The 27,486-nt window shown below is 41.0% G+C and overlaps 1 protein-coding gene across 1 annotated transcript in view; it reads right to left on the bottom strand.

Annotated features, from left to right (window-relative positions):
* IQCK (IQ motif containing K) overlaps positions 1-27,486 on the bottom strand; it is a 129,344-nt gene that overhangs the window by 62,638 nt on the left and 39,220 nt on the right. The window contains exon 7 of the mRNA XM_055340630.1: positions 6,525-6,609. Coding sequence (XP_055196605.1) covers positions 6,525-6,609 — 85 coding nt within the window. The remainder of the gene's footprint in view (positions 1-6,524; positions 6,610-27,486) is intronic.

The raw sequence follows: 27,486 nt of genomic DNA, 5'->3' as shown, positions 1-27,486 counted from the left end.
ACTTCTCAAACTCTTGAAAATCCTTTTTTCTGGTCTTAGGGCATTTTTGTTGTTACTCACAAACTCAGGCCAGAAATCAAGAACTAGTGTCAGAAGAACACATGGTTAAAAGGTATAAAATGGCTTGTTTTGTATTTTTTCCCATAATTATTCATTCATAAAATTTACCCTTTTATTTTTTTTTATTTTTTAAGGATTTTATTTATTTATTCCTGAGAGACACACAGAGAGAGGCAGAGACAGTCAGGGAGAAGCAGGCTTCCTGCAGGACCTGATCCCAAGGACCCCGGGATCACGACTTGAGTCAAAGGCAGACGCTCAACCACTGAGACACCCAGGCATCCCTAAGGATTCACCTATTCTGGACATTTTATTTAAATGGATCATATGGCCTTTTTATGTCTTGCTCCTTTTACTTAGCATAATGTTTTCAAGATTTGTCCACTTTATAGTGTGTATCACTACTTCAGTCCTGTTTATGGCTGAATAACATTCCATCACATGGACGTACCACATTTTATGTACCCATTCATTGGTTGGCGGACATTTCAATTGTTTCCCACATTTTGGATATTGTGAATAATGCTTCTATGAAGCATTCATGTACAAGTGTTTGCATGGACACATGCTCTCAATTATCTGAAATATATACCTAGGAGTAAGATTACTGAGTCATGGAGAGGTGACTCAATGTTTAGATTTTGGAGGAACTTCCAAACTGATTTCCAAAGTGACCGCATCATTTTCCATTCTCACCAGCAGTGTGTGAGCCTTTCCAAGATCTCTATAGTCTCACCAAAATTGTTATTGCCTCTTGGATCCTAGCTATGCTGGTAGGTGTGAAGTGGGATCTCACTGTGGTTTTGCTTGGCAGTTCCTACATATTTTCATGTGCTTATTGGCCATTTGCATATATTCTTTGAAGAAGTGTCTATTTGAATCCTTTGCCAGTTTTGTAATTGGGTTATTTGTCGGGCTGTGAGGATTCTTTATATATTCGGGATATTAGACCCTCATCTGATACATGATTTGCAAATATTTTCTTCCATTCTGTGGACTTTTTGTTTACGTGATGGTATTCTTAAGAGCCAAAAGTTTGGGGGGTTTTGTTTGTTTTTGTTTAAGAGTGTATTTATTTATTTGAGAAAGAGAGTGCACATGAGCACAAATGGGGTAGGGGGAGCAGAGGGAGAGGGAGAAGCAGACTCTCTGCTGAGCAGGGAGCCAGACCTGGGGTTTGATCTCAGGATCCAGAGATCATGACCTGAGCTGAAGGTAGACTCTTAACTTGAGCCATCCAGGAGCCCCAAAAGCTTTTTTAAAGATGTATTTGTTTTTATTTTAGAGGGGGGGAGGGGCAAAGGGAGAAGGAGAGAATCTCAAGCAGACTCCTTGCTGAGCCCAATGTGGGCCTTGATCTGATGGCCCTGAGATCATGGCCTGAGCCAAAATCAAGAGTCAGACACTTAACTGACTAAGCCACCTAGGCACCTGAAGAGCCAAAAGTTTTTTATTTTTATGAAGTCCAATGTATTTTTCTTCTCTTGTTGCTTGTGCTTTTTGTTATGTAAACTGTTAATACAGTCATGAAAATTTACACCTATGTCTTCTTTTCAGACTTTTATAGTTTTAGCATTTTCATTTAGGTTTTAATGAATTTCAGATTAATTTTTGTATATTGTATGAGGTAGGGGTCTACCTTTATTCTTTTGCATGTGGATATTCAGGTGTTCCAGCCACTATATGTTGAAAAGACTATTCTTTCTCCATCAAATGGTCTTGGCACTGTTGTTAAAAATCAATCGACCATAAATGTAAGGGTTTATTTCTGGACTCTCAATGCTATTCCATTGATCTATGCCTGCCCTTATGCCACTAGTGCTTGATTACTATAGCTTCATAGTAAGTTTTTGCAATAGAGAAGTGTGAGTCCTCCAATTTTGTTCTTTTTCAAGCCTATTTAGGGTCTCTTACATTTTCATATGGATTTTAGGATCTGCTTTGTCAATTTCTTTTTTAAAAAAGTCAGTTGGGATTTTGGTAGAGGTTGCATTGAATCTGCAGATCAATTTGTACTGTCATCTTTACAACATTGAGTCTTCCAATCAATGGGCACAGGCTGTCCATCTATTTGTTTGGGTTTTTTAAAATTTCTTTCAGTGATGTTTTATAGTTTTCAGCATACAAATCTTGTACTGCTTTTGTGAAGTTTGTTCCTAAGTATTTTATTATTTTTTATACTATTACAAATGGGATTATTTTACTAATTTCATTTTCAGATTGTTGCTAAGTACATTATGCTAAGTACATATAAACATGATTAATTTTTTTGTATATTAATTTGGTATCCTGAAACCTTGCTGGACTTGTTTATTAGTTCTAATTTTTTATTTTTTTAGTGAATTACCTAGAAATTACTGTATAGAAGATCACATCTATATAGAAAATAGAGATAATTTTACTTCCTCTTTTATGATTGGAATGCCTTTTATTCCTTTTCTTGCCTAACTTTCTTGGCTAAAACCACCAGTGCTATGTTGAACTGAAGTAAAGAAACTATCGTCATTTTGTTCCTAATCTTAGGGGGAAATCATCCAGTCTTTCACTCTAAATATGATGTTAGTAGTGGGATTTTATAACCACTCTTTATCAGGTTGAAGAAGTTCTTTTCTATCCATAGTTTGTTGAGTGTTTTTTTTTATCATAAAAGCCTGTTGGGTTTTGTCAAATATTCCTTCTGCATCCATAACATGGTTTAAATTAATTTGAAATTAATGAAAATCATACTGTAGTCTCTTTGTACAACTTTGTTTGGTGTATAAAAGGCTAACAGTCTCCCTAAGTCTTTCCCAGCTACCCTGAGTTACCCACTATTGTCACATTGTTCTGTTTCCTTTCAGGTATTTTCCTGCCCTGTGTGTATGTGTGTATGTACCTGTTGAAAATATACGGTATTTTTTTTAAGCTTTATTTATTTATTTGAGAAAGAGAACACTCAAGCAAGCAAGTTAGGGGAGGGGCAGAGAGAGAGAGAATCCTTTTATTTTTCTGGGGAGAGAGAATCCTGAAGTAAAATCCCTGCTGAGCGCAGAGCCCGTCTTGGGGCTCAATCCCAGGACCCTGAGATTGACCTGAGCTGAAATCAAGAGTTGGCTGCTTAACTGACTGAGCCACCCAGGTGGCCCTATACAGTACATATTTTATATGCACAGTACAATGGTATTTTTATACCATTGTTTATTAAATGCTATTTCCTCTCCTTGAGATACCATCTTGTTCCCAGGTGATATTCCAGTGTCCCATCTTTCTTATTTTAAGGCTGAGATTAAGTCCCTCCTTTTTTGTGGAAGCTTCTGAGGCATCCTACATATCAGACATCTTTCCTCCTGGCAACAACTTAGGATCTTCCCCCCCACCCCACTTGGTACCCTTTGGTTATATATGTATACAATCCAGGAGATTTTTGGATTTGAACAACCTGAACTCTCACACAGTATACATTTATCCCTACACATCTTTTGTACCATAAGGAACATTTCTAGCTATTGTGTTATGACGGTATTATAACAAGTTAAATTTTGAGCCACTCTGACATTTTTTCCTATGGCAGTGTTTGTTGATGTGATGAGAGCTGAATCCAGCTGTCTTTCAAACTACAGACAGTCCCCAACTTACAATGATTATACTTTATACGAAGGTTTGAAACCTATATGCCCTAAGTAGAAACTGTACTTCAAATTTTGAATTTTGATCATTTCCTGGGTGAGAAAAATGCTGTTCAATACTTTCATGATCCTAGGCAGTGGGAGCAAGCCGCAGCTCCCAGTCAGCCATCTGATCACTAGGATCAATAACCAATACACTGATGACCACCATTCTGTATCCATACAACTATTCCATTTTTCACTTTCAATACAGTATTCGTCAAGTTACATGACCTATTCAACACTTTATTATAAAGTAGGCTTTATAGGGGATGATTTTGCCTATCAACGAATGTAAATGTTTTGAGCACATTTAGAGGGTAAGCTAAGCTATGATGTCCAGTGGGTTAGGTGTAGTAAATGCATTTTCAACTGACAATATTTTAACTTACAATGGAGTTATCAAGGATGTAACCTCATGAAAAGTAGAGAAAGAGCTCTATGTTTTTCATGCTGTGCCAGTAACATAGGCCCCTGTGTATGAAAGTCTTACTGCATGGGAGAATCAGGGACAGAAGACCCCCTTTTACTGTTAACATACTGGTTAAATTCCAGGCTTCTGAGTATGATTTGGTTTGAAGAAAGGACTTTGCTGTTTTAAAGAAATCTTAAAATCCTATTTTATTGCATTTTGCTCTTACTGTTTCATTAAAAGCATCAGAAAATGGGAAAGTAAAACAGCTAATTCCAGTGACACAAAGTATAAGTCTTACAAATGAAATATACTGACAACAAAGGTGGAACTCAGAAAGCATGTGGAAGCCAAGATTCTTTCACCTCGGTTGGGCATCACTGAACTTAAGCTAACCTGCTGATGTTCAATTATGAAGGGAAAAGACCACATATATAAAATATGTATGAAATGCTGAAAACCTAGGTCATCAAAAATCGTATCTAATTTTTATAAGGGGTATAAGAGAGGGTTTTATAACTGGTTTTTAACTCTTTGGGAGTAAACTGTTCCTTATAATGTGCAAGTCTATTATTTAACTTCCACACCTGACTTTCAACCCATGTGTTCAGGAATGTGCCATGTCCAAAAGGAGTAGAATGACTTAACGATATTGCCTGAGATAGTAGTAAGCTCCTTTTAATAGAGGACAGTCCCATTTAATGGTCATTTAACAAATATTTTGATTGTTGATTTATTAATGATATTTTATTAGAATAAATCTAACTTCTTCATGGAGAACCATTTGCTGGTGTGTTCACCTCACCCTACTTCTCTTGTAGTAACTCTGACAAGTGCATCAACATGCATCTTTGGCCTCCATGTAAATCCACTGAGATTTTTCCCTGTGGTGATATTTACCACCCCTGAAATCAAATCTGAACTCATTCCACTGATGTTTAACACCCAGACTTGGGTGGAGATGTGCTTCTACCCAGAATAGGAGCTTCATACTCTGCCAAAAAATTGAAGAGGATGTATACTTTTTAGCACAAGATACATATGCCACTCTCATATGTATTTGGTAAGAATTTTTAAAAAATCTTTTTATTTATATGAGCACAAGCAGGGGGAAGCAGCAGAGGGAGAAGGAGAAGCAGGTTCCCCACTAAGAAGGGAGCCCAATGTGGTCCCCAAACCCCAGGATCATGACCTGAAAGGAAGGCAGACGCTTAACCGACTGAGTCACCCAGGCACCCCATTTTTAAAGATTTTTTTTTTATTGAGATAGAGTGAGCAAGAGCACAGGCACGAGTGGGTGGCAGAGGGAGAGGGACAGGGGGAAAAGAATTTTTCGAAGTACATCCTTCTGAAGGGCCACATGACAATATGGATCAGGAACTTTAGAAATGAACTCATATTTTGACCTAGAAATTCCATTTCTAGAATTCATCCTACATAATCAACCAGACAAATGTGCAGAGATGGCTGCATGGAGATATCTATTATGGCATTTTTTATAATAATGATAAACTGGAAATAACCAATGGCTAAAAAAGGTTTCAAAAGAAAAGATTACTTCTAGCATATGATAAATGTTTATATGTTATTCCATCTTTCAAATTTTTCTTAAAGATTTTATTTATTTATTCATGATAGTCACACACAGAGAGAGAGAGAGAGAGGCAGAGACACAGGCAGAGGGAGAAACAGGCTCCACGCAGGGAGCCCGACGTGGGACTTGATCCCGGGTCTCCAGGATCCGCCCCGGGCCAAAGGCAGGCGCCAAACCACTGCGCCACCCAGGGATCCCTCTTTTAAATTTTTTAAACTTTATTTGTTATTTACTTTTTTCATTTACATTTCAGTGTAGTTAACATAAAGTGTTAATATAAGTTTTAGGTATCCAATATAGCCATTCCACAGTTCATATATGACTTGGGGCTCATCAAGATAAATGTACTCTTACTCCTCTTCACCTGTTTCACCCAGTCCCCCACTCTATCCACTAACATTTTTAAGGTTTGGAAAAATTTCCACCAAAATGCCAACAATGATTATTTTGGGGTAACAGTGACTCAAAAAATTTTATTTGCTCCATCTGAGTTATCTGAATTTCCTATTTTTTTTCTAAAATAAACACAGCTATTGCTCTCTGTATGTATATAATATTATTTTTTAGGTAATAAAGGCCAGTCAACCCAACATTATAAGGCTGGAGGGTACTTTTAATGATAATTGGAAAATAAGTTTTGGTAAAAATTTTGAACCACTCTTTGAGATGTATTTTATATCAATCCTATTTCTGAGGTTTGGACGTTAGCTATAATACCCTCTGTTTCAAATTCATCTAACAGTTTTCCCATGGGCCCTCCACATCATGAAAATTCCCCATCAAGCCAAATGCCATAATTGCACATGACTCTTACCAGATAGGCTCTCCAGAAGGATTGAATGCTCAGCGCTGCCTCTTCTTCTGTCAGCAGGAGGGAGAGTGGGATCGGCGGCCGTGGGCTGAAAAGCAATAAAATGGTCATATGCCCATGAGAATCCATTCTTCAGTCTCGGCAAAGCCCTTTGACAACATAATGGCCTCTCTGATTAAGTGCCTCATCCATTTCCATTCTTAGAAAGCAACAAAGCAACAATGCCATTTTTGATAGAAAAGTTTAGGCTTGAGTTCACATGTTTTATTTTAAAATCAGAGATGGATTCATTTTGTTTTGTTTTTTTAACCAGCATAGTCTAAAATCACTGTTAGCCTGCTCCACTTTGAAAGGCTCAGGCTGCTAAAGCTGCATGTCAGTCCTAAAGATGAGGCACCCATAAGGCTATGTAGACATAAAACAAGAGACAAAGTAGGAATGACTTTTAAATACTGCACTATGACTGAGACATAATAAAGGGATCTTCTCCCACCTTTCTACTGAAGGGAAATTAAGTAGTTCATCTTTTTCCCGCAGGCAAAAATATTGGAATTTATCTCTGATAAATTGTGTGCTCATTCCCATTTAATGTGGCTTAAATTCAAGCATATTTTTAAGTTAAATTCTGCTGCCACAGTTTAATAGGCAATAAAATATCTCAAGTGCTAGGTCAGTTGACACTGTTTGCTCTTATGGGATTTTCCAGATTGTGATGGGATGTTTGATCATAGATACCATATTTAAAAATCATGGCTAAATAAATGCTCTTTTCTTTTTCTCTTCTTATCCCTCTAAAAGTTTCATAGAGATACTAACTCCTGAAAAGATCTTATAAGTATGACTTAATTCTGGTTCCTTATGTTCCTCTAAAGCACAGTTACCTCTGAAAAGCCAAGTTAAGCCTTTTTAGATATAGTACAAAGAAATAAACCTCAGGAAGGATGTGGGTCACTTGGAGACTGCTCCCAGGGAAGGTCCCCAGAAGGACTTTGCAAGTGAAGGGTTCCTAAGTGCCCTGGCCTCAAAGTTCTCCCTAACAACAGCCATCATTTGAGTTTATAGTAACTTCCATTGTGCAGAGATGTTGACTAACCTACCCAAGATCACACAGCTTGTAGGTGCCCTAGCTGGGATCTGAGCCCAGACCCACCAGATCCCAAAGCCTAGGCTTCCATCTCAGTGCTATGCTGACACCAGACCTCCACTGGTTAAACACTCACAGATTCCAAGCCTGGCTCAGACTACAAAGCTAAGTGGCAACATTACATGATTCTCCAGGATGTGTGGTTTTATTTCCCTCTAAATTCTGATTTTTAAAATAACAACTTATCTTTGTTATGGCATTTTTGTTTGAATGAATGAATGTGCTTGTGAGTTATTCCAGAATCAAAAAATCGAAGCCCAGAAGAATCTTGGTATTATTGTGATCATTTCAAGGGAGTGCAGTGTTGTTGCCAGGTTCTGGGTCTCAGGCTGGGCAGGTCCCTTCAAAGAGACCAAGTAAAGAAGATTCTTCTACTTCTTTGGAGAGATACTTACACCCTCAAAATGACAGCATTGTTCAAAATCTTTCACTAATTTTCTGCTTCAGTTTTTATTTGTATGATGTGGTGGCCTTTTAAAATTTTTGTTTGGTTCTCTTTGTTTTCACTTCTTCTTGCCTAATATCTGGGTCTCTGAGCTGCAACGGAGCATTCATATTTTGCTGGAGGCCTGCCACCGGAGGCACTTCAGCTCCTTGCTTTCCACATTAAATGCCTGTACTCATCCATTGTCCTGATTCTTTGAATCTCAGTTGTGTGACACCAAGGAATTACACCCCTGAAGTAATTCTCCCTCACTGGTTAAAGATCAATGGTTTCTACAGAGACCTTGGTGTTTCTAAAGAGATCTTGGTGTGCTGGCAATGGATTTGTGAGACTAACATTATCCTGCATTAATGCTAGCTGATATTTACTAAGAGCCTTCTGGACTCCCCTCCTGTAAGCATTGTTCCTTGTGTTCCAGTCATCCTGGCCCTTTCCAGCTCTTCAAAAGTGCCCTTCCACCTCAGGGCCTTTGCAGAAGGGATTTCCTCTGCCTCCAATATCTTTAGCCCCCCAGCTGGGGGTCCTGTGTACAGCTGTGCAGGTTGCTGCTAAAAGACACCCCCCAGGTAGGCCAGTAGGAAACCCAGTCCATGCTCTTGACGCTAAGCCACTCTCAGGGTATGGGGCGCATCTGCCCCACAGTAGGGGCACCTTTTCCTAACTTACTCCAAACCTTAAGGTTCTAGAGGAGGGAGCTGACCCTTCTTCCTCCAGGCTCACTCTTACTCTTTCTTCCAATTATGGAAAGGTATTCTTTGATTAAGTTAGGACCCAGTGGAGCTCTGTGTAAGTTTCCTTCCTAGTCCTTGGCCCAATTTGGAGATATAAATCTGTGTGGTTATCTAACAAATGCCCCGATCCTCAACTGGACTGAAACCTCAATGAGGGCAGAGACCAGGCCTGTGTTTGCTCCTCTTGGTAGTCTCCACACTTTTTTTTTTTAAAGATTTTATTTATTTATTCATGAAAGACACAGAGATAGACAGGGGCAGAGACATAGGCAGAGGGAGAAGCAGGCTCCATGTAGGGAGCCCGATATGGCACTCGATCCCAGGACTCCAGGATCATGCCCTGGGCCAAAGGCAGGCACTCAACCGCTGAGCCACCCAGGGATCCCAGTCTCCACACTTAGGAATTATTCCAGAATCAAAAAAATCAAAGCCAGGGATCCCTGGGTGGCGCAGCGGTTTGGCGCCTGCCTTTGGCCCAGGGCGCGATCCTGGAGACCCGGGATCGAATCCCACGTCGGGCTCCTGGTGCATGGAGCCTGCTTCTCCCTCTGCCTGTGTCTCTGCCTCTCTCTCTTTCTCACTGTGTGCCATCATAAATAAATAAAAATTTAAAAAAAAAAAGGAGTTCTATTTAAAAAAAAAAAAAAATCAAAGCCAGAGAGGACGTTAGGGGTAGTGACACCATTTCTAGTGGGTACTTGGTGTTTGTGGAATGAGCCTCTCTGCCTGACATAGCTTCCTAAGCACTTTTTTTTTTTTTAAGATTTATTTATTTATGAGAGACACAGAGAGAGAGGCAGAGACACAGGCAGAGGGAGAGGGAAAAGCTGGCTCCATGCAGGGAGTCTGATGCGGGACTCCATCCCAGGACTCCAGAATCATGACCTGGGCCAAAGGCAGGCACTAAACCACTGAGCCACCCAGGGATCCCCATCCTAAGCACTTTCCACACAGTATTTCTTTTTTTTTTTTTTCCTTTTTTAAAGATTTTGTTTATTTATTTATTTATTCATGAGAGACACAGAGAGAGAAGCAGAGACATAGGCAGAGAGAGAAGCAGGGTCCCTGCGGGGAGCCCGATGTGGGACTCAATCCCAGGAGTCCTGGATCAGGACCTGGGCTGAAGGCAGATGCTCAACCCCTGAGCCACCCAGGTGCCCTCCATAAAGTATTTCATTAAATCCTCATAGTATCAGTAATGAGCTCTGGTTATCCTTCTGTTAGAATGAAGAAACTGAGGCAGTTTCTATCACCACGAAATGACTCATTCAAGGTCACTGACCACATTCTGCTGAGAATCTTTTGGCCCAGGAAGCACAGGGAGTGGCCTAAGGAGAAGACAAGGCAGTTCGCAAGGTCACTGATGTGGAATTCGCGGTCTCGCAGCTGTGCGTGTTTAATAGAAGAAAACACAGTCATTTGCTTACAAGAAAAAAAACTAGAAGGGTGGGGGGAGAGCCGTAATCATAGAAAATGCCCTCTTCATTAATTCTTACAGTAAGTAATAATGTGGCAGGTATTCATTTGTCTGACGTTCCACAGGGAAATCTGATGTCAGGACAGCAGAACAAAGTGGAGTTTGTCACTTGTATCTGAGGGAAGATTTGATGATGCCTTTCTGTTCAGCTGCAATTTTCCTGCCTTAAGTATATATATTTTTTCTACGGATGTCATGAAATCCTCAAAGTAACAGTATTCCTGTTTTGGAATAGCAGGAGGAAAGGAGAACTGCAAATCTTGGGACAACTGGCTGGGCCAGCCCAACAAAGGGCTTTCACCAGTAATGAAACCCCGAACCGCTTTGCATCACAATGAATCTCCAAAAAGCAAAATGAGATTTCTAATAGTCCTTTAAGCAGTAATATGAGGCCACCTTTAGTGACATCCCTGCTTTCATGGCTAAATAATGGGGTGCTGTCTAGTTCCCAAACCAAGAATAAGTATAAGAGAGCCAGTGTAAATCAGGCCAAATGAAAAAGACTTAATCTTCTGAGAGTAGTCCCTGGGAATTATCAATCATTTCAGCAGGTCAGCTTGAAGGGACAGAAGCCATGTCAGGTCCTTTTCTTTCTTTTGGAATCAGTGCAACTAGCTTCAGGTCAAATAAAAATAGAGATGGAGAAGAGGCAACCACTTATCATTGGGGAACTAGGGAGGGGGACAATCATTGGGGAACTAGGGAGGGGGATGAGGTGCCATGTCAATCACAGGAGAAGGCAGCAGAGGCACCCTTGTCAAGGGCTTAAATCAGACAGCCTCAGAGCAGGCAGGTTTGCGTGTTTCAAGGGGCAAAACGGTACTGCTGAGTATGTTTCCAAGACGTGTCTTACATGATGCTCATTTGTCATGTCCTTTTCATTTTTCCTTTTTAAGACTTATTTATTTTTTAGAGAGAGAGAGCATGAGCAGGAGGGGCAGAGGGAGAGACAGAGAATATCCAGCAGACTCCTCACTGAGTACAGAGCCCAAATGGGGGGTGTGATTTCACAACCCTGAGATTGTGACCTGAGCAGAAGTCAAGAGTCTGACCCTCAACTGACTGCACCACCCAGGTACCCCCCCTTTTCCTTTTTTTCTTAAATGTAAATCAAATATATTTGAATTGTAAGAATCAATGCTATAATTCTGAGAATTTCTTTTCCTGATTCTGTGTGTATGCATGAATGTACACAATTGTTTCCTTTATTGAGTGCTAGGTAAGAGATTTGTAAGACGTAAAGAAGATACAGCATGCTTTCAAAATACACAAGGGAATCTGAGAAGTTAGTCTTTTTTAATATCTGCATCCAGTTCCAAAACCAAGAGGGACCATCCCAAAGTGGCATTTAAACAGAATAAAGCAGAAAGGAGAAAAGCTTGCTTTGTATTGAAAATTGAATCTTGGAATCCAAATTCTATCCACTTTTCATTAGGTAAGAGATTAAGTTGTTTTCTTGGAACATGAGAGCACAACCCTGATGGAAAGCCATTTACAAAATGACACAGGCCCTAAATCAACCATCATTTATAAAGCCTTTCAAGGGCCTAATATTTGATAACATCTGCGCTTCGCATACAGCAAAAGAGATTATCCAGTCCCTGCCCTCAGCTTTAACTGGTTTCCCAAACATTCTGTGTTAGAGGCATCAGTCTTGAGTAATAAACTTCAAATATTTGGAAGAAATACTGTAGAGGTTATCTGGAATGGAGCATCCAGATATATGGTGACCAGCCATTAGGACTGGCCAAAGAATCTCACAGGATTCTTTTCTGTGATGTGAGGAACAGCTCTGAAAACCAGTAGAGAGCCAGCTACATTACTCGCGAGAAGCCTTAAAGTGTGTTTAGAAACCATGGCTACTAGGATGTGATATGGCTTTCACTCCCTCACTAAACTCAGCATCAGGCTGAATCACTCTCCTAAGTGAAACACAGAATGGACTCCCATTTTACCAGTCCCATCATCGAAAGTGGCATATGGGTCTAGTCAACAGAGCTCACCTGACCATGTGAGAAGGCCAGGTACCCACCCTGCAGGTATAACCATCTTGAAGGTCAGGAATGTGATACTTTATGCATTTTGATAAACATACCCAGGGTACTGTGCTATTTAGTCTCTTTGTAATGGATTACATGTTCTTTCTAATGTGACTCAAGGAAAACCTTCATGAGGGAGACCTGCCTCCTTTCCAATCTTCCTCCTCCCACTCCAGAAGGGGAGCCTAGGCAAGGGTGGGTATGTGGGAAGAGCAAACCACCTCCCCCTTCACCACTTCCAAAACCTCTTGCAGGAAATCTTAACTTGTTTTGTGTCATAGATCCCTTTTTACACTTGCTGTTTAGATTTCTTCTCTAAATAATATTTTATAAAATACAAAAGTAAATATATAAGATTTCAAAGCAAACCAGTTATAATGCAATACAGTTTTTCAAGGGACGCCTGGGTGGCTTAGTGGTTGAGTGTCTGCCTTGGCTCAGGGCATGATCCTAGAGTCCCAGGATAGAGTCCCAGATTGGGCTTACTGCTGGAAGCCTGCTTCTCCCTCTGCCTGTGTCTCTGCCTCTCTCTCTGTGTCTCTCATGAATAAATAAATTCTTTTAAAAAAATACAGTTTTTCAAAATATTAAAAAAAATTGGTGACATAATAATATACGTGCTCCTAGAGTGTGCAGGAAATAAGAACAGCTAATGGCAGGTCAATCAACTACTGTAATTTGGAAGAAGTGACAAGAGTAGATGGTATTTCGGGATCATTGCAACAATTAGATTGGGATGTGAAAAAAATCTGATTGCTATTAGTGATGAAGACACAGGTACTGTGGATACCCCTAAGGTTTGTTGTCCATGTTCATAATTAAAAGTGAAGCTAAATCTCAGTTAGAAGTTAATGAGACTAGAGAGGCAATTTGTCTACCTTCCAAGTTCAGAGACCCCTGAATCATCGACAGTTGTGGCTGGTGCTAGAGAAGGTGGGGGGGGGGGGCAGTGATGAGGTTTACATTTAGGATGAGATTGAGGACTAAAGATTTAAAACTAAACAGGATGAATCCAAACAGTGAAATGAGACCATCTAAAAACAGAGTGACCAGGAAGTTATGGAATTTGTCCAAAAAGTTATTTAAAGGACTGCCTCCCAGATGGAAGGGAGATCCACTGTGATATTATGGTAGGGCAGTTACTGGGGAAAAAAAATAAAAAGAAAACTTCATATTTTTTTAAAAAGATTTGTTTATTTGAGAGAGAGAAAGTATGTGCATGTGGGGAGGATGGGGAGGAGAGGGGTGGTAGGGAGAGAATCTCAAGCAGACTCCCCACAGAGCACAGAGCCTGATGCAGGGTTCCCTCCCATGACCTATAAGATCATGACTTAAGCTGAAACAAAGAGCCAGATGTTTAATTGACTGAGCTACCAAGGTGACCCAAAAACTCCATATTTCTATTCCCCCAAAGTTGTGATTTTTTCTATAAAGTCCTTAAATATTCGAAATGGAACTCCAATTCCTGCTACTCCATTTTTGTAACTGGCTCCCCATTCAGCCATTTGCTCAGGCCTGGAATCTCCAAGTCATGCTTGACTTCTCTCTCACCCCACATTCAATCTATCAACAAGTCTTCTTGGCTTCAACATCAGAAAATCCCAAATCCAATCTATTCTTGCCTCCAGCACTCCCAGCTGCCATCATCTATGTTTGCCTGCACTAGGCTCCCCACTGGCCACTTGCACTGTTAGAGTTGACTTCAGTCAACTGCCAACTGCCAGAGTGATCTTTTTTAAAAAAAAAAAAATATTTATTTATTTATTTTATTATTTATTTATTTATTTATTTATTTATTTATTTATTTATTTAGAGAGAGACGGTAAGGAGAGGGACAGAGGAAGAGAGAATCTTAAGCAGGCTCCCTGCTGAGCACCAGAGCCTGACATGGGGCTGGATCCCAGGATCATGACCTGAGCTGAAATCAGGAATTAAATGCTTAACCAATAGAACTACCCAGGTGCCCCCAGAGTGATCTTGAAAAGTAAATTGGCCCAGGGCATGATTCTGGAGACCCGGGATCGAATCCCACGTCGGGCTCTCGGTGCATGGAGCCTGCTTCTCCCTCTGCCTGTGTCTCTGCCTCTCTCTCTCTCTCTGTGTGACTATCATAAAATAAATTTTTAAAAAATTTTAAAATAAAAAAAAATATAAATAAAAGTAAATTGGATTACTTCAATCTCCTGCTTGAAACCCTCCAATAGTTTTCTATCATGCTCAAAGGAAAAAAGGTAAAAAAAATCTACTCTTTACCATGGCAACCAAAGGCCCACCCAAATTGGACACAGCCTAGCTTTGCATAGCTGGCTTCATTTCCTACCACTCTTTCAGCCTCCCTCACCTCCTCTTGTCTCACTAGCCAAGTTTGTTTCCATCACAGGGCCTTCAGAGTGGCTGTTTTCTTCTGGAACACCCTTCCTTCTGATCCTTCTGGTTGGCTTACAGGGCTCTGTGCAAATGTTACCTCCTTAGAGAAGTATACCTGGGAGTACAGCTCTCACCCTAGCCCTGGCATGCTCCATCCACTTACATTGCTTTATTTTTCTTCAGAGCTCCTGGGTCTTCTATACATTATATAATATGTTTACATGTTAGCGTAATTATTGTCTTTCCACTATGGGGGTCAGGAATTTCTCTCACTTGTTCTTCACTCTATAGTACCTAGAAAAGTGCCGGGGAGGGGGGGAATGCATTCAATAAGTATTTTTGAAAGAATGAATATTATTTTTTTAAGATTTTATTTATTTATTCATGAGAGACACACAGAGACAGACAGACAGAGAGAGAGAGAGAGAGAGAGAGAGAGAGAGAGAGGGAGAAGCAGGCTCCATGCAGGGAGCCCGATGTGGGACTTGATCCCAGGTCTCCAGGATCACGCCCTAGGCCAAAAGCAGCGCTAAACCACTGAGCCACCTGGGCTCCCCAAGAATTAATATTATTATAGATAAGAAAACAGGGATGGGGAATCCCTGGGGGGCTCAGCGGTTTGGCGCCTGGCTTTGGCCCAGGCGCGATCCTGGAGTCCCAGGATTGAGTCCCGCGTTGGGCTCCCGGCATGGAGCCTGCTTCTCCCTCCTCCTGTGTCTCTGCTTCTCTCTCTGTGTGTGTCTATCATGAATGAAGAAAGAAAGAAAGAAAGAAAGAAAGAAAGAAAGAAAGAAAGAAAGAAAGAAAGAAAGAAAGAAAGAAAGAAAGAAAGAAAGGAAAGGAAAGAAGAAAAGAAAAGAAAAGAAAGAAAAGAAAAGAAAAGAAAAGAAAAGAAAAGAAAAGAAAAGAAAAGAAAAGAAAAGAAAAGAAAAGAAAAGAAAAGAAAGAAAACAGGAACAGGGATGCCTGGATGGCTCAGTCAAGCATCTAACTCTTGGTTTTGGCTCATGTCATGATCTCCGTCCTGGTCAGGAAACTGAGTCCTGCATTGGGCTCCACATTCAGTGCAGAGTCTGTTTAAGATTGTCTACCTCTCCCTCTGCCTCTGCCCTTCCTACTCATGCTCTCTCTCTCATAAATAAATAAATAAATAAATAAATAAATAAATAAATAAATCTCAAAAAAAAAAACCCACAGAACTTTCTTTAATGTCAGGATTTATTAGTGGCAGAGTAGGTATTTGGTCTTTCTCTTGCTTGGTTATTCTGTTATCCACATTTCATCTTGCTAAACTAGTGACTACCGGGCAGCCCCAGTGGCGCAGTGGTTTAATGCTGCCTGCAGCCCAGGGTGTGATCCTGGGGAACCAGGATCAAGTCCCACATCAGGCTCCTTGCATGGAGCCTGCTTCTCCCTCTGCCTGTGTCTCAGCCTCTCTCTCTCTGTGTCTCTCATGAATAAATAAATAAAATCTTTAAAAATAAATAAATAAATAAATAAATAAATAAATAAATAAATAAACAAACAAACTAGTGACTACTATTCTCCTAAGATTAAGGATAAAATAAAAGCAAGCATTCTTTACATCCACTATGAGTCCTCTGCAATGGATATCTTCAATTTTTATCTGCGTGTCATATCCTCCCCTTTCTTGTGATATCAGCCCTCAGATTTTGCTTCAATAGCTCCACCTCCCTGTGTTGAGGGGAATATGGGTCACAGTACCTTACCTTCCCATGACCAAGGAGTCAACCTGACACCCACACTTAGCCAAGCGCATGCTGTTTTCCTAGAATGTGAATCTTGAGTGGACTGGCAGAGAGTAGAGGATACTTCCTGGAAGGGTTGTCTTGAAAATACAGGTCTGTGCTTCCTGGATACCTATACCTGCTTTCTAAGACCAAGTCCTTAACTTTTCCTTCATGTTTGTGAGTTATCTTTTTTCTTCCAGTATATACTCTTTTCCTTAAGTAGCCTTTAAATTTCTGTTGATTGTGACAAAACACTCTGATACCATCTTAAACCTCACAGCAACCCTGCAATGCCATGTCCAACTAATAGAAGAGAGGAGCATGGCTTGTGAAGGAATTATTTCCAGGTTATGTGACTGTGGCAGGCTACAGGATTGTTCCCCAAGATGTCCTTATCCAATCCCCAGACTCTTGAATATATATGTCCCCTTAAATGGCAAAAAAGCACATTGTAGAAGTGATTAAGAATTTTGAGATTATCGTAGATTATCCAGGTGGACCAATGATGTAGTCACAAGTATCCTTGTGAGAGTGACGCAGAGGGAGATGCCATTACAGTAGATGTGATGATGGACACCAGAGGTCAGACAGATGCAAAGAAGGGGTCATGTGCCTTCCAGCCTCCAGAAATTAGAGAAGACAAGAAAACAAATTTTCCTCTAGAGGCTCCAGAATGAATCGGTATTGGACTTCTAGCCTCCGAAACTATAAGAGAAATGGTGAAGCTCACACTGGCATCCAGCTATGTCTGCCATGCTGCTTCCCAAAGGCTCCCTGAGCTCATTCCCAAAGGGTCTCCTAGAAACAACAGGAAGAAAGAAAGGAAGCGGGACTGTGTGCTGCAGAGAAAGGGCCACCCACATGCCAACCTCCAGCTAGAAAGAGACGCTTAGAGGATTTATGCATCCCGGCATGTCCTAAATTCAGGAAGCACCTCTCCTTCCTTCCTAAATGCTAATACAAAGAACAAAGATGATTTATTATCCTCGTGAGACTCCTGGCGTCTGAAGTTACTCTTCTAGAAGACAAAATAAAAAGATTTTTTTCCTGGGGTGCTGGGTGGCTCAGTAGGTTAAGTGTCTGACTCTTGATTTCGGCTCAGGTCATGACCTTAGGGTTGGAGATCTAGCCCCATGTTGGGCTCTGTGCTGGGTGTGGAGCCTGCTTGAGATTCCTCTCTCCCTTTGCCTCAGCTCATGCACTCTCTCTTAAAAAAAAAAAAGGGAAAAAGATTCTTTTCAACAGGGAATGACAGCAAATTTTCTGCTGTGCCACCATTTAATTATGATCTTTAGTGCAACATGCATGCCATTTCCTGTGCCATTTAGAAGGCACAAGCATTTTCCTTCCCACCATTAATTTTCACACAAACACACCATCATACAGCTAGTGCTTGTCCTCAAATGGCACAGTGACACTTTTGTTTTCACTTCAGCTTTTGGTCATAAGATACCTTTCACCAACATGAAAGTATTGTGGATATTTTTCTTTTCTTTTTTTTCTCCCAAGGGTAGAACTTAGCTGAAAAGACATTTCACCCAAAGCAAGCTTTTCTTTTCCAAAACACAATCTTTGTCTCATTGAAGGTCTCAGTTTAATGATGTCTTTCATGAGCCTTCTCCCCTGGGGCATGGGACCAGATAGGCAGCAGGGCACTTTTGTTCCTGTGCTTATTTAGTGATTTATTTTTGCAAATGAATCTGACCAATTCTTTCTCAATCAATATAAAAAGTAAAACTTTTCTTGTTCTCACTATCATAGCAAAAGGTTTCGTTGTTTCCAATTGGCTGGTTGAGTCAGGACTCTATACCATGAAAGAGGATGATGCCAGATTCATAAATAGGAGTATAGCCATCAGGAGATGTGATGTCATCCACCACCGCTGAAAGGTAGGGAACAAAACCCCTCATTGAGCTCCGATTAGAGCATGTAGTAGATTGTGTTATTGGTGCCAGTTATTACTTTTGTCCCTGGAAGAGAATTGTGTATCTCTACTCTGCCATATGGCTTGCAGTTTCTGCCTGGCAGTGGTGTCAACTTCCCCATAGCACTGCTATTCGACTTGGCTATGGACTTGTATTGCCCAATGAAATATGAGCAGAAGTAATGCTTGCCACCACATGGATCAGCCACTGCTCTTCTCTTTCTGCCATGAGAGTGAGGGAGGGGACTGTTCCTTCATCCTGGGTCCCAGAATGAAAAGAGTCAAAAGTGACATGCCGATAACATAAAAAAGGGTGGAGAATAAACGTCTGCTATTGTAAGGCACTGAGATTTGAGGGCTGTTTGTTACTGCAACAGAACCTAGAGAAAGCTGACTATTTCGGGGTACTGAGCATAGTTGGGGCAATGCCATGTAGGAACACATATAAGTCAGGACTCTTTCATTTGCAAGTATTAGAAACCTAACTCAAACTGGCTTAGGCAAAAAAACTAAAAATTTTAAAAAAGCTTAGTAACTAAGGGGGCAGAGTTGGCTTTAGGCATGACCATATAGAGAGGCCCCAAACAATGCCACAGAGACTCAGGCTCTGGCTGCCTCTCAGTTCTGCTGTTATCCCAGAAGCTCAAGGCTTATGACCTCAAAGCTCCAGCTCTCGAGAAAAAGAAAGGAAAACTTTCCTGGCTGCTTGGGAGCAATCATGGTGGTCAGGGGGATGCACAGCCCTGATTGGCCAGGCCTGGGTCACACACTTGGCTCAGAGCCAGAAATAGAATCAGCTCACCGTCCACATGGACTGATATTGGAAGAGAGGTGATCCTTCCAGGCACAGGAGGAAACCCTCTAACCAGGAGGAGGAGGAAATCAATGCAGGGTGGAGAGAAACATGAATGTCTACCCCAGAAAGCAAGAAAATGGAATAAAAAGAAGTAGAATAAGTACCCTTTAGTTTTGTAATTTTTTTTACTTACTTAATTTATTTATTTTTGAGAGAGAGAGAGAAAAAAAACACACAAACATGTGAGCAAGGGGAGGGGGAGAGGGTGAGGGACAGAGACTCCCGAACAGACTGTCTGATGTGGGGCTTGATCCCACTAACCCTGAGATCACGAGCTAAAATGAAGAGTGAGACACCTAACCAACTGAGCCACCCTGGTGCCCCTGGTTTTGTAATGGGTTGTAATTTTAATTCTTAAAGTAACTCTGTAGACAATACAACAACTACAAAATAATTTAGAAAAGAAAAATAAAAGCTGTGTTCCTGCTCTTTGGAGTGAAACATCCTTTTGAAAGATTTCTAGGTCTAGAGTTATTTAATTCTATGGTTATCCTTGATTTTAAACATTTACTTTTTACAATATAGTTTATATATTTATTATTTTTAAAGATTTATTTATTCATTTATGATAGACATAGAGAGAGAGAGGCAGAGACACAGGAGGAGGGAGAAGCAGGCTCCATGCCAGGAGCCCGATGCGGGACTGGATCCCGGGACCCCAGTATTGCACCCTGGGCCAAAAGCAGGCGCTAAACCACTGAGCCACCCAGAGATCCCCCTAAGATAGTTTATTTAACAAATATGTTTCTTTTATATGTGATAAAATCTTATTTTTATAAATTGAGAAAAAAATGTTAAGCGTTATCAATGTCTATATAAAATAAGTACATAAAACGCAGTTATTTAAAGCTCAAAGTCTCAGAAAAGAAATGGGTAACTGAGAAGGGATAGACAGAGTGAAGAGTCTGCTAAATTATGGGTAACCTGTAGGAGAAGGACCCAGCATTTATGTGAAAAGCAATTGGCAGCCACCTGTAACAAATGATCCTAACCTGCCAGCTGTGATCTGACAATATAATGACATCAAGCAACAAAGACAGCTGGGCTTGGTGGAGAATTTGTCTTACCCAGAATGTTAAAATAGAGCCAAACTCACATTTAAATGGCTCCCTAGGCTGGTAGATGGGATTCTCTGAGGCAATAAATGCTAACACACACATAATATACAGAGCTGTATCTTCCACAGCCGCTGCACTCTGAAATCAGCACATAAGATGAAAATCACATCTAGTCAAAATTTCCCTTTAACATACCTCAAATTACCCATTGCATCTCTCAATTAGTGTCACATAGCCAGTGTTCTCCCAGTCTTAGCACTGATCACTCTAAGTACCAGGTGAGCTAAGAGGCAGTGAAGCAGATGGATTTACCATTCATTAATGGCAATGGACTCAGGAGCCAGGCTGCCTGAGTTCAATCCTGTCTCGTCGTTTGCCAGCTTATGACCTCAGGGAAGTTATCTCTGCGCCTCAGTTCTTTCTCTGAAATACAGCTGCCACTGGGAGCTAGTACTCATGGAATACCCAGCATTCCCTTATGGATCTCAGCATCCCTTGCAGTTGGTTTGGGGTCAGGCTCTGTGAGGAGAGGTGAGAAGGTTAAGAACATTCTAGGCTGAGAAGGTTAAGAACTAAGGTGCCTCCTCTTTTCTTCCTCTGCTTCAGTGACCTCAAAAACCATGTTCTAAATAGCCATAAACAAAAGGGCTGTCCAACCTGTGTCAGTCTTTGTATGAGCAAGAAGTAAGCTGTTATTACTTCAGTGTTGTTTATAACTGCAACCTAGCCTAACATAGCCTGACTCATACAAGGGAGACATAAAATTCCCAACCTGTAGGGTTATTGCCCAAGTTAAATTGGGTCCTATTTATCAATTGTTCAAAAGAGTACCTGAGTAAACACTATATAAATGCTTGGTTGGCAGGTAGTTATGTAGACAGACATACAGATGAACAAACAGAAGGAAGTAGTTATGTTATGAGGGGCACATAACACTGAGGACAACTTCCTCTTTCTTTCCCCCAAAAGCATACCACTGAATTAACTTACATTAAGTACATGCATACTGCAATCCAGCTATACACAAAAACTGTCCATGAAGACATTTGTCACATTTGTCTGTGCCACATATGCCACATTTGTCTGTGTCATATTTCCATGGCACAGGGTAAGTACCCAACCAGCTTATGAATATGTCTGCTCTGTAATTTTAGAGCACATTTCAGCATTCAATACATATTAGCTAAATAAATGAACAAATAAATAACTCCCTTTAAATAGCTGGAACATAGCTGTTCGTATATGTATCAGTATTGGAAAAATGGTATCCCTTTCATAGTTGGCACCAGAATTCCTCTTAGGTAAGGAAGTAGATCTGTTTAGATGAAAGACCATTTTATCGATGGAAAAACAGGCTCAGAGAGGTTAAGTTATCTTTACCAGAATTCACACAGCTGGAAATGGTGAAACTTGGTCTGGAAGGTGGAGATGTGATTCCGGAGCCCAAGTTCTTAATGTCTACACTTCCACTGCCACTTCACATTCTTACACCGCCCTTGGTAGCTCCAGGATTTGATTGACTTGCTGTCATCTTCTCCAATCCATCCCCCACTAGTCTTCTCAGTTACTTCATTATTCTTACTGATGACACCTTCAACACCATGACCTCCAGTCCACATGATCCCATGACCGGCATCTTCCCTTGCATCAGTCACTTAGTAGAATGGCCACATCTTAGAATGGGTTGTCCCTGGAGACTGTCATATCTTAATTTTCCAAATTCCTGTTCAGATCGTAACCTCCCTATCCTCCCATCTTTCCCACTTACTCACACTTATTTATATTGTTTTCAGTCCTTATACAAGGCTAGGATTTGAGAACTGGTATCTAGAACAGGGCTCAGCAAACTATAGCCCATGGACCAAATATGGCCCATCACCTATTTGTATAAATAAAGTTGTACTGGAATCCAGCCATCCATTTATTCATGTACTATGACTGCATTCATGCTACAATGGTGGAGTTGATGTCATTGTAACAGAGACCATATGAAGCCTGCAAAGCCTAAAAGATTTACCCTGCTCTACAGAAAAAGTATTTACTAAAGGAAAAAGTATTACTGGAGCCATGTTCTTAGGGCAAGCCCAAGACTCGGATTGTGTTAACCTTCTTCCTCTTTGGTGCTGGGGAGAAGTGGGTTTGACATCAGAGGAGGGTGTGAAAGGAGAGTAAGGTCAAAGTAAGGGAACTGTTGATGCCATGCACATTCAGAACCAGGTCTCAGGAAGGGTGACCAAGGCCTCCCCAGCCACCATAAGGCTTCTGACTTGGGCCCACACCTGCTACTCTCTCCTTGCCCAGGGGCCATTTTCCTTCCATAAGTTTTTCAGCACAATCACATGAAAACTCAGTCTCCCCCATTGTCTATCACTCCAACCATCTCCGGTGGAGAAGAACAGCCCACAGTGCCCCACCCCGCCCGCCCGGTTGACTGCCAGTCAATAGATACTTCCTTGCCCATGGCACATCCATCATTTAATCGAGGGGTCACGATGAACTTTGAAAAACCTCATTGTTTCTTTTCCTTTTAATTTTTTATTATGGAAAATTTCAAAGATATAAAAAAGTAGGCAGAAAACAAAAATGAACCCATGTCACCATGCCAGCTTCAATTATACTGTTCTGCATGTCAGTTATTCAGCGTCGTTCCCACCAACCCTGTCTACAGACATCATATCATTTCATATTTCATTCATAAATATTTTAGCATGTTTCTCTAAAAGGTAGTAACTTTTTTAGCATGACTATGAAAATGATTATCATACCTTAAATTAAAGCACAATAATTCTTTATATCATCTATTTATTAAGCAGTCAAATTTCTAGTTGCCTCCTAATTTTTCTTTCTTTGAATCATGATCCAAATAAGATATACCTATTGAAATTTCAAAAGCCATATGGACCCCTACCGTTCCCATTTTAGTGTCTCCAAGTTTGGTCATTTCTTACTTCTGAAGTAAATACATAATGTGGTGTTTCCCTCTCTTTCTGAAAATTGGTTGATAAATCGTTAACAGAATTTTTAAAATATGGTACTTTTGGAGAAAAACCTAAGATATTATTCATAGAAAAGATAATCATGCTTTCCCTTTATTTAATATCCCCTAGGCCCAGTCTAGACCTTTCACTATATTAGCTTTGCTAGTCTGATTTTACCCAACCATCTGTTTTCTCAACCCCCTTTCTAGGGTTGCAGAGGGTTGCTGGTGATAATCACATAAGCAGGCTGTTTATATGCACCACAAATTCAGGCCATCAGCTGGGCCATCCCTATTTATCCCTAGTTGATTCCCTATCAATTTCACGATGGCAGCTGCTGCACCACTGCCCCCTCTTCCATGCCCCCCACAAGCCTCCAGAACCTGGGCCTCCCTCTTAGCAGATGCCTTCACACCTACATGAACAACCAGAATGACAGGACCCACCATGAACTTGCTCAACTTCTCCCCTTCCAACTCAAATTTACTTTCACTTGTAGCTCTGGTCTCAGAGGAAGACATATATCTTCTTCTATCTAATATATTTGTATATATGCATAGAGAAATCTCTGAAAGGAAGTTCACTAAAATGTCAACAATGGTTATATCTGGGAGACGGGCTCATGGGTGATTTGTACCTTATCCTTTTTACTTTTCTATTTGCTTTTATTTTTTCTCTAAGCATGTGTCATTTTTGTAAAACCCATAATACCATTTCAAAAATGTCAGTGATCCCCAAGAAAATGTAGATGATCCCTGAGTGAGGCACTTCCAATTTTTCCATATTCTCTGTTACACTTTGAGGTAGGCAGAACAATGGCACCTAAACATGTCCACATCATACTTCCTAGAACCTTATGGTACCTTACAATGGCAAAAAGGACTTTGCTGATGTGATTAAAGACCTTGAGATGGGAAAAATATTCTGAATTAGCTGGGTGAGCCAATGCAATCATAGGAGTCCTTAACAGTTGAAGAGGGAGGCAAAAGAGAGAGAGAGAAATGTGACTAATGAGACAGGATCAGAAATATGCAATGCGGGATCCCTGGGTGGCGCAGCAGTTTGGCGCCTGCCTTTGGCCCAGGGCGTGATTCTGGAGACCCGGGATCGAACCCCACGTCGGGCTCCCGGTGCATGGAGCCTGCTTCTCCCTCTGCCTGTGTCTCTGCCTCTCTCTCTCTCTTTCTCTCTCTCTCTCTGTGACTATCATAAATAAATAAATAAAATAAAATAAAATAAAATAAAATAAAATAAAATAAAATAAAATAAAATAAAAAGAAATATGCAATGCTGCTGGCTTTGAAGATGGAGGAAGACACCACCAGCCAATACAGGAAGCCTCGAGAAGCTGCAAAAGGCAAGGAAATGGGTTCTCCCCTAGAGCCTCTGGAAAAGAATGCAGCCAGTCCACAACTTGTTTTTAGCCCTGGGAGACCCGTGTCAGTCTTCTGACTTCCAGAACTGTAAGACGATAACTTTGCAATGGTTAAAGCCACCAAGTTTGTAGTAATTTGTTATAGCAGCAAAAATGCTGGTCATTTAAATCAACATAAAAGGGATCCGTGGGTGGCTCAGCGGTTTAGCACCTGGCTTCGGCCCAGGGCGCCATCCTGGAGTCCCGGGACGGATCCCACGTTGAGTTCCCTGCATGGAGCCTGCTTCTCCCTCTGTCTATGTCTCTGCCTCTCTCTCTCTCTCTCTCTCTCTCTCTGTGCATACTCTCATGAATAAATAAGTAAAATCTTTAAAAAAATAAACAAACATACATACATAAAATCTAAGCAGAAACAATTACTTGCTTTGCAACAACTAGAAAACAAGCCATGATCACCACTGCCAACCACATGACTTAGAGTAAGTGCCTCCTTCATTGAGTCTCTGGAACCAATTCTGGGGTACTCCAAAGTTTAGCTGTGGTCCATCTTGGCTCTTGGCTCCATCTGTACATCTGACATGGGAACCTTGATTCCAAAATCAACATTTCTCTCCAGACCCCACTTCTGAGCTTCAGGCCAATGTTTGCAATATGGATGTCCTAGAGGCACCTCAATCTCAATGTGCTTAAGATAGAAATCCTTATCTTTACCCTTGAGCCTGTTTTCCTGGCTAGATCTCTTTGCTTCTATCCTGGGCCTCCCCTTTGCCCAGCAAATTCTCATCTTTTCAGGCACATCTCTTCTCCACTGCCAAACTCATCTTGTGACATCCATCCACTCTACCCACCCCAACTACCTCCTTTTCTATTCTTGCTGCCCCAGTTCAAGATCTGAAGGCTGTAACCAGGCTTTCCCCAATCTCACATAACCCCTGCCCTCCTGAGAGTTATCTTGCCAAAACAGCCTGCTCACATTACACCTCTGCTCCAAAATCTTTTAATACTGTCTCTTTCACTTATGGAATAATGCCCAAACTTCATGGTTTTGCTGAAAAAACAAAATCTACTCCCTAACTCCCTTTCAGCCTTATCTTCTATCCTATCCCTGTATCTTGACATGCTCTAGGAGCCAGCTGTGCTGATTTCCTGTGCTTGGACCAAGTCCTGCCTTCTTCCACCTTTGCCTTTGGTCTTGAGTACCCTTTTCTGTTGTATCTCTCTTCCTAAGTCCACAGTGTCCTTTGATGGCAACTGCAGTCACCAGTGAGCCACATGTTACTATAGGCTGGGCCTGTTGTGATTTCATTTGTAAGTGAATCATTTCACTGCGTCTTTCTAATTTTACTTATCTAAACATTTTACTGATGAGGATATGGAGGCTTACAGAGTGACCTGCTATGGCGCTTTTAAAATATGTCTGCACATGATTTGATATTCTTCCCTTCAAAAGGTGAAGCCTCATCACACTCCCATTGAACGTGGCACTTGAGCTGTACTTAGAGACTAACTTCTAATTAACTAAATATGAGGGACGCCTGGGTGGCTCAGCGATTAAGTGACTGCCTTTGGCTCAGGGCGTGATCCCAGAGGCCCAGGATCAAGTCCTGCATCGGGCTCTCTGGATGGAGCCTGCTTCTCCTCCCTCTTCCTATGTCTCTGCCTCTCTCTGTGTGTCTCTCATGAATAAATAAAATCTTAAAAAAAAAAAAACCTAACTAAATATAGTCAAAGTGCAGGTGTTTGGCTTCCCAGATTGGGTCACAAAAAGCCCTGCAGCTTCTTTTTTTTTTTTTTTTTTTTAATCTGCAGCTTCCTTCTTGGTCTCTAGTTTCTCATCCTAAGAGAGATCAATTGCCGCATTGGGAGGACACTCAAACAGCCCATGTGGAGAAAAACAGAGGCCTTTGACCATCACCCTGTGGCTAAGCCAACCTGAAAGTGGCTCCCTCTCTGCTCAGTCGTACCTTCAGAGCACTACAGGCCCTGCGATATCTTGACCATGGCCAATGATAGACCTTGAACCAGAATTACCCAGCTGAGCTGCCCTGAATTCCTGATCCACAGAAATGATGATATAGGAAGTATTGATTGTTTCAAGCCACTAAGTGCTGGAGTAATTTTTTACAGAGTAATAGAAACTAAAACACCCAGGGTCATGCAACTAGTAAGTAGTAGAATAGAGATCTGAATGCTGGTTTGTCTGTCTACGGAGCTTATGCTCTTAACCCCAACCCAAAGCTGCCTGAAATGCTAGCTTATATTTTGCTTCCTTTAAAAAACATTGACAGTCTTCCCTCAAAATTCACCTACCTCCAATGTGTACCTTTAAGCCTTCTTCAAAATGCCCATTTATTATGCTGCCAACAATCACCATATTTGCCTAAGACCTACCTCACTTTGTTTGCAACTTCCCAGATCCTTTCAGCTTTAGCATCTAGATCTTAGTGTTGTCATTAAGATTAAATAAGACAACCTGTGTAAAAGTGCTTAGCAGAGGGATGACTAAATTATACTATTTATTACCTTAACTATACTATTTTTTACTAGAATAATGTGATTATACTATTTATTTAGACACAGCACTTCTTCTGCTGTAGGGGAGAGGTCTCAACTCTGGCTGTATATTAGAATCACCCAGGAAACTATTAAAAAAAAAAACAATTCCTGGGCTATACCCTGAATTAATAGGGCTCATTTAATCAGTCTTGGGTGAGGCCAGGCAACAAAAGCTCCTCAGATGACTTTCAAGTGCAGCCAGGGTAGGAAACCACTGGATTAGGTCAGAGGTTCTCAACCAGAGGCTACTTTGTTGTCTCCTTG

This window comes from Nyctereutes procyonoides, unplaced genomic scaffold, assembly GCF_905146905.1.
Source record: "Nyctereutes procyonoides isolate TBG_1078 unplaced genomic scaffold, NYPRO_anot_genome, whole genome shotgun sequence".
In the NCBI taxonomy this organism is placed as follows: domain Eukaryota; kingdom Metazoa; phylum Chordata; class Mammalia; order Carnivora; family Canidae; genus Nyctereutes; species Nyctereutes procyonoides.
The sequence above is the reverse complement of the archived record's forward strand: the minus strand, read 5'-3'. Positions and strand labels throughout refer to the sequence as shown.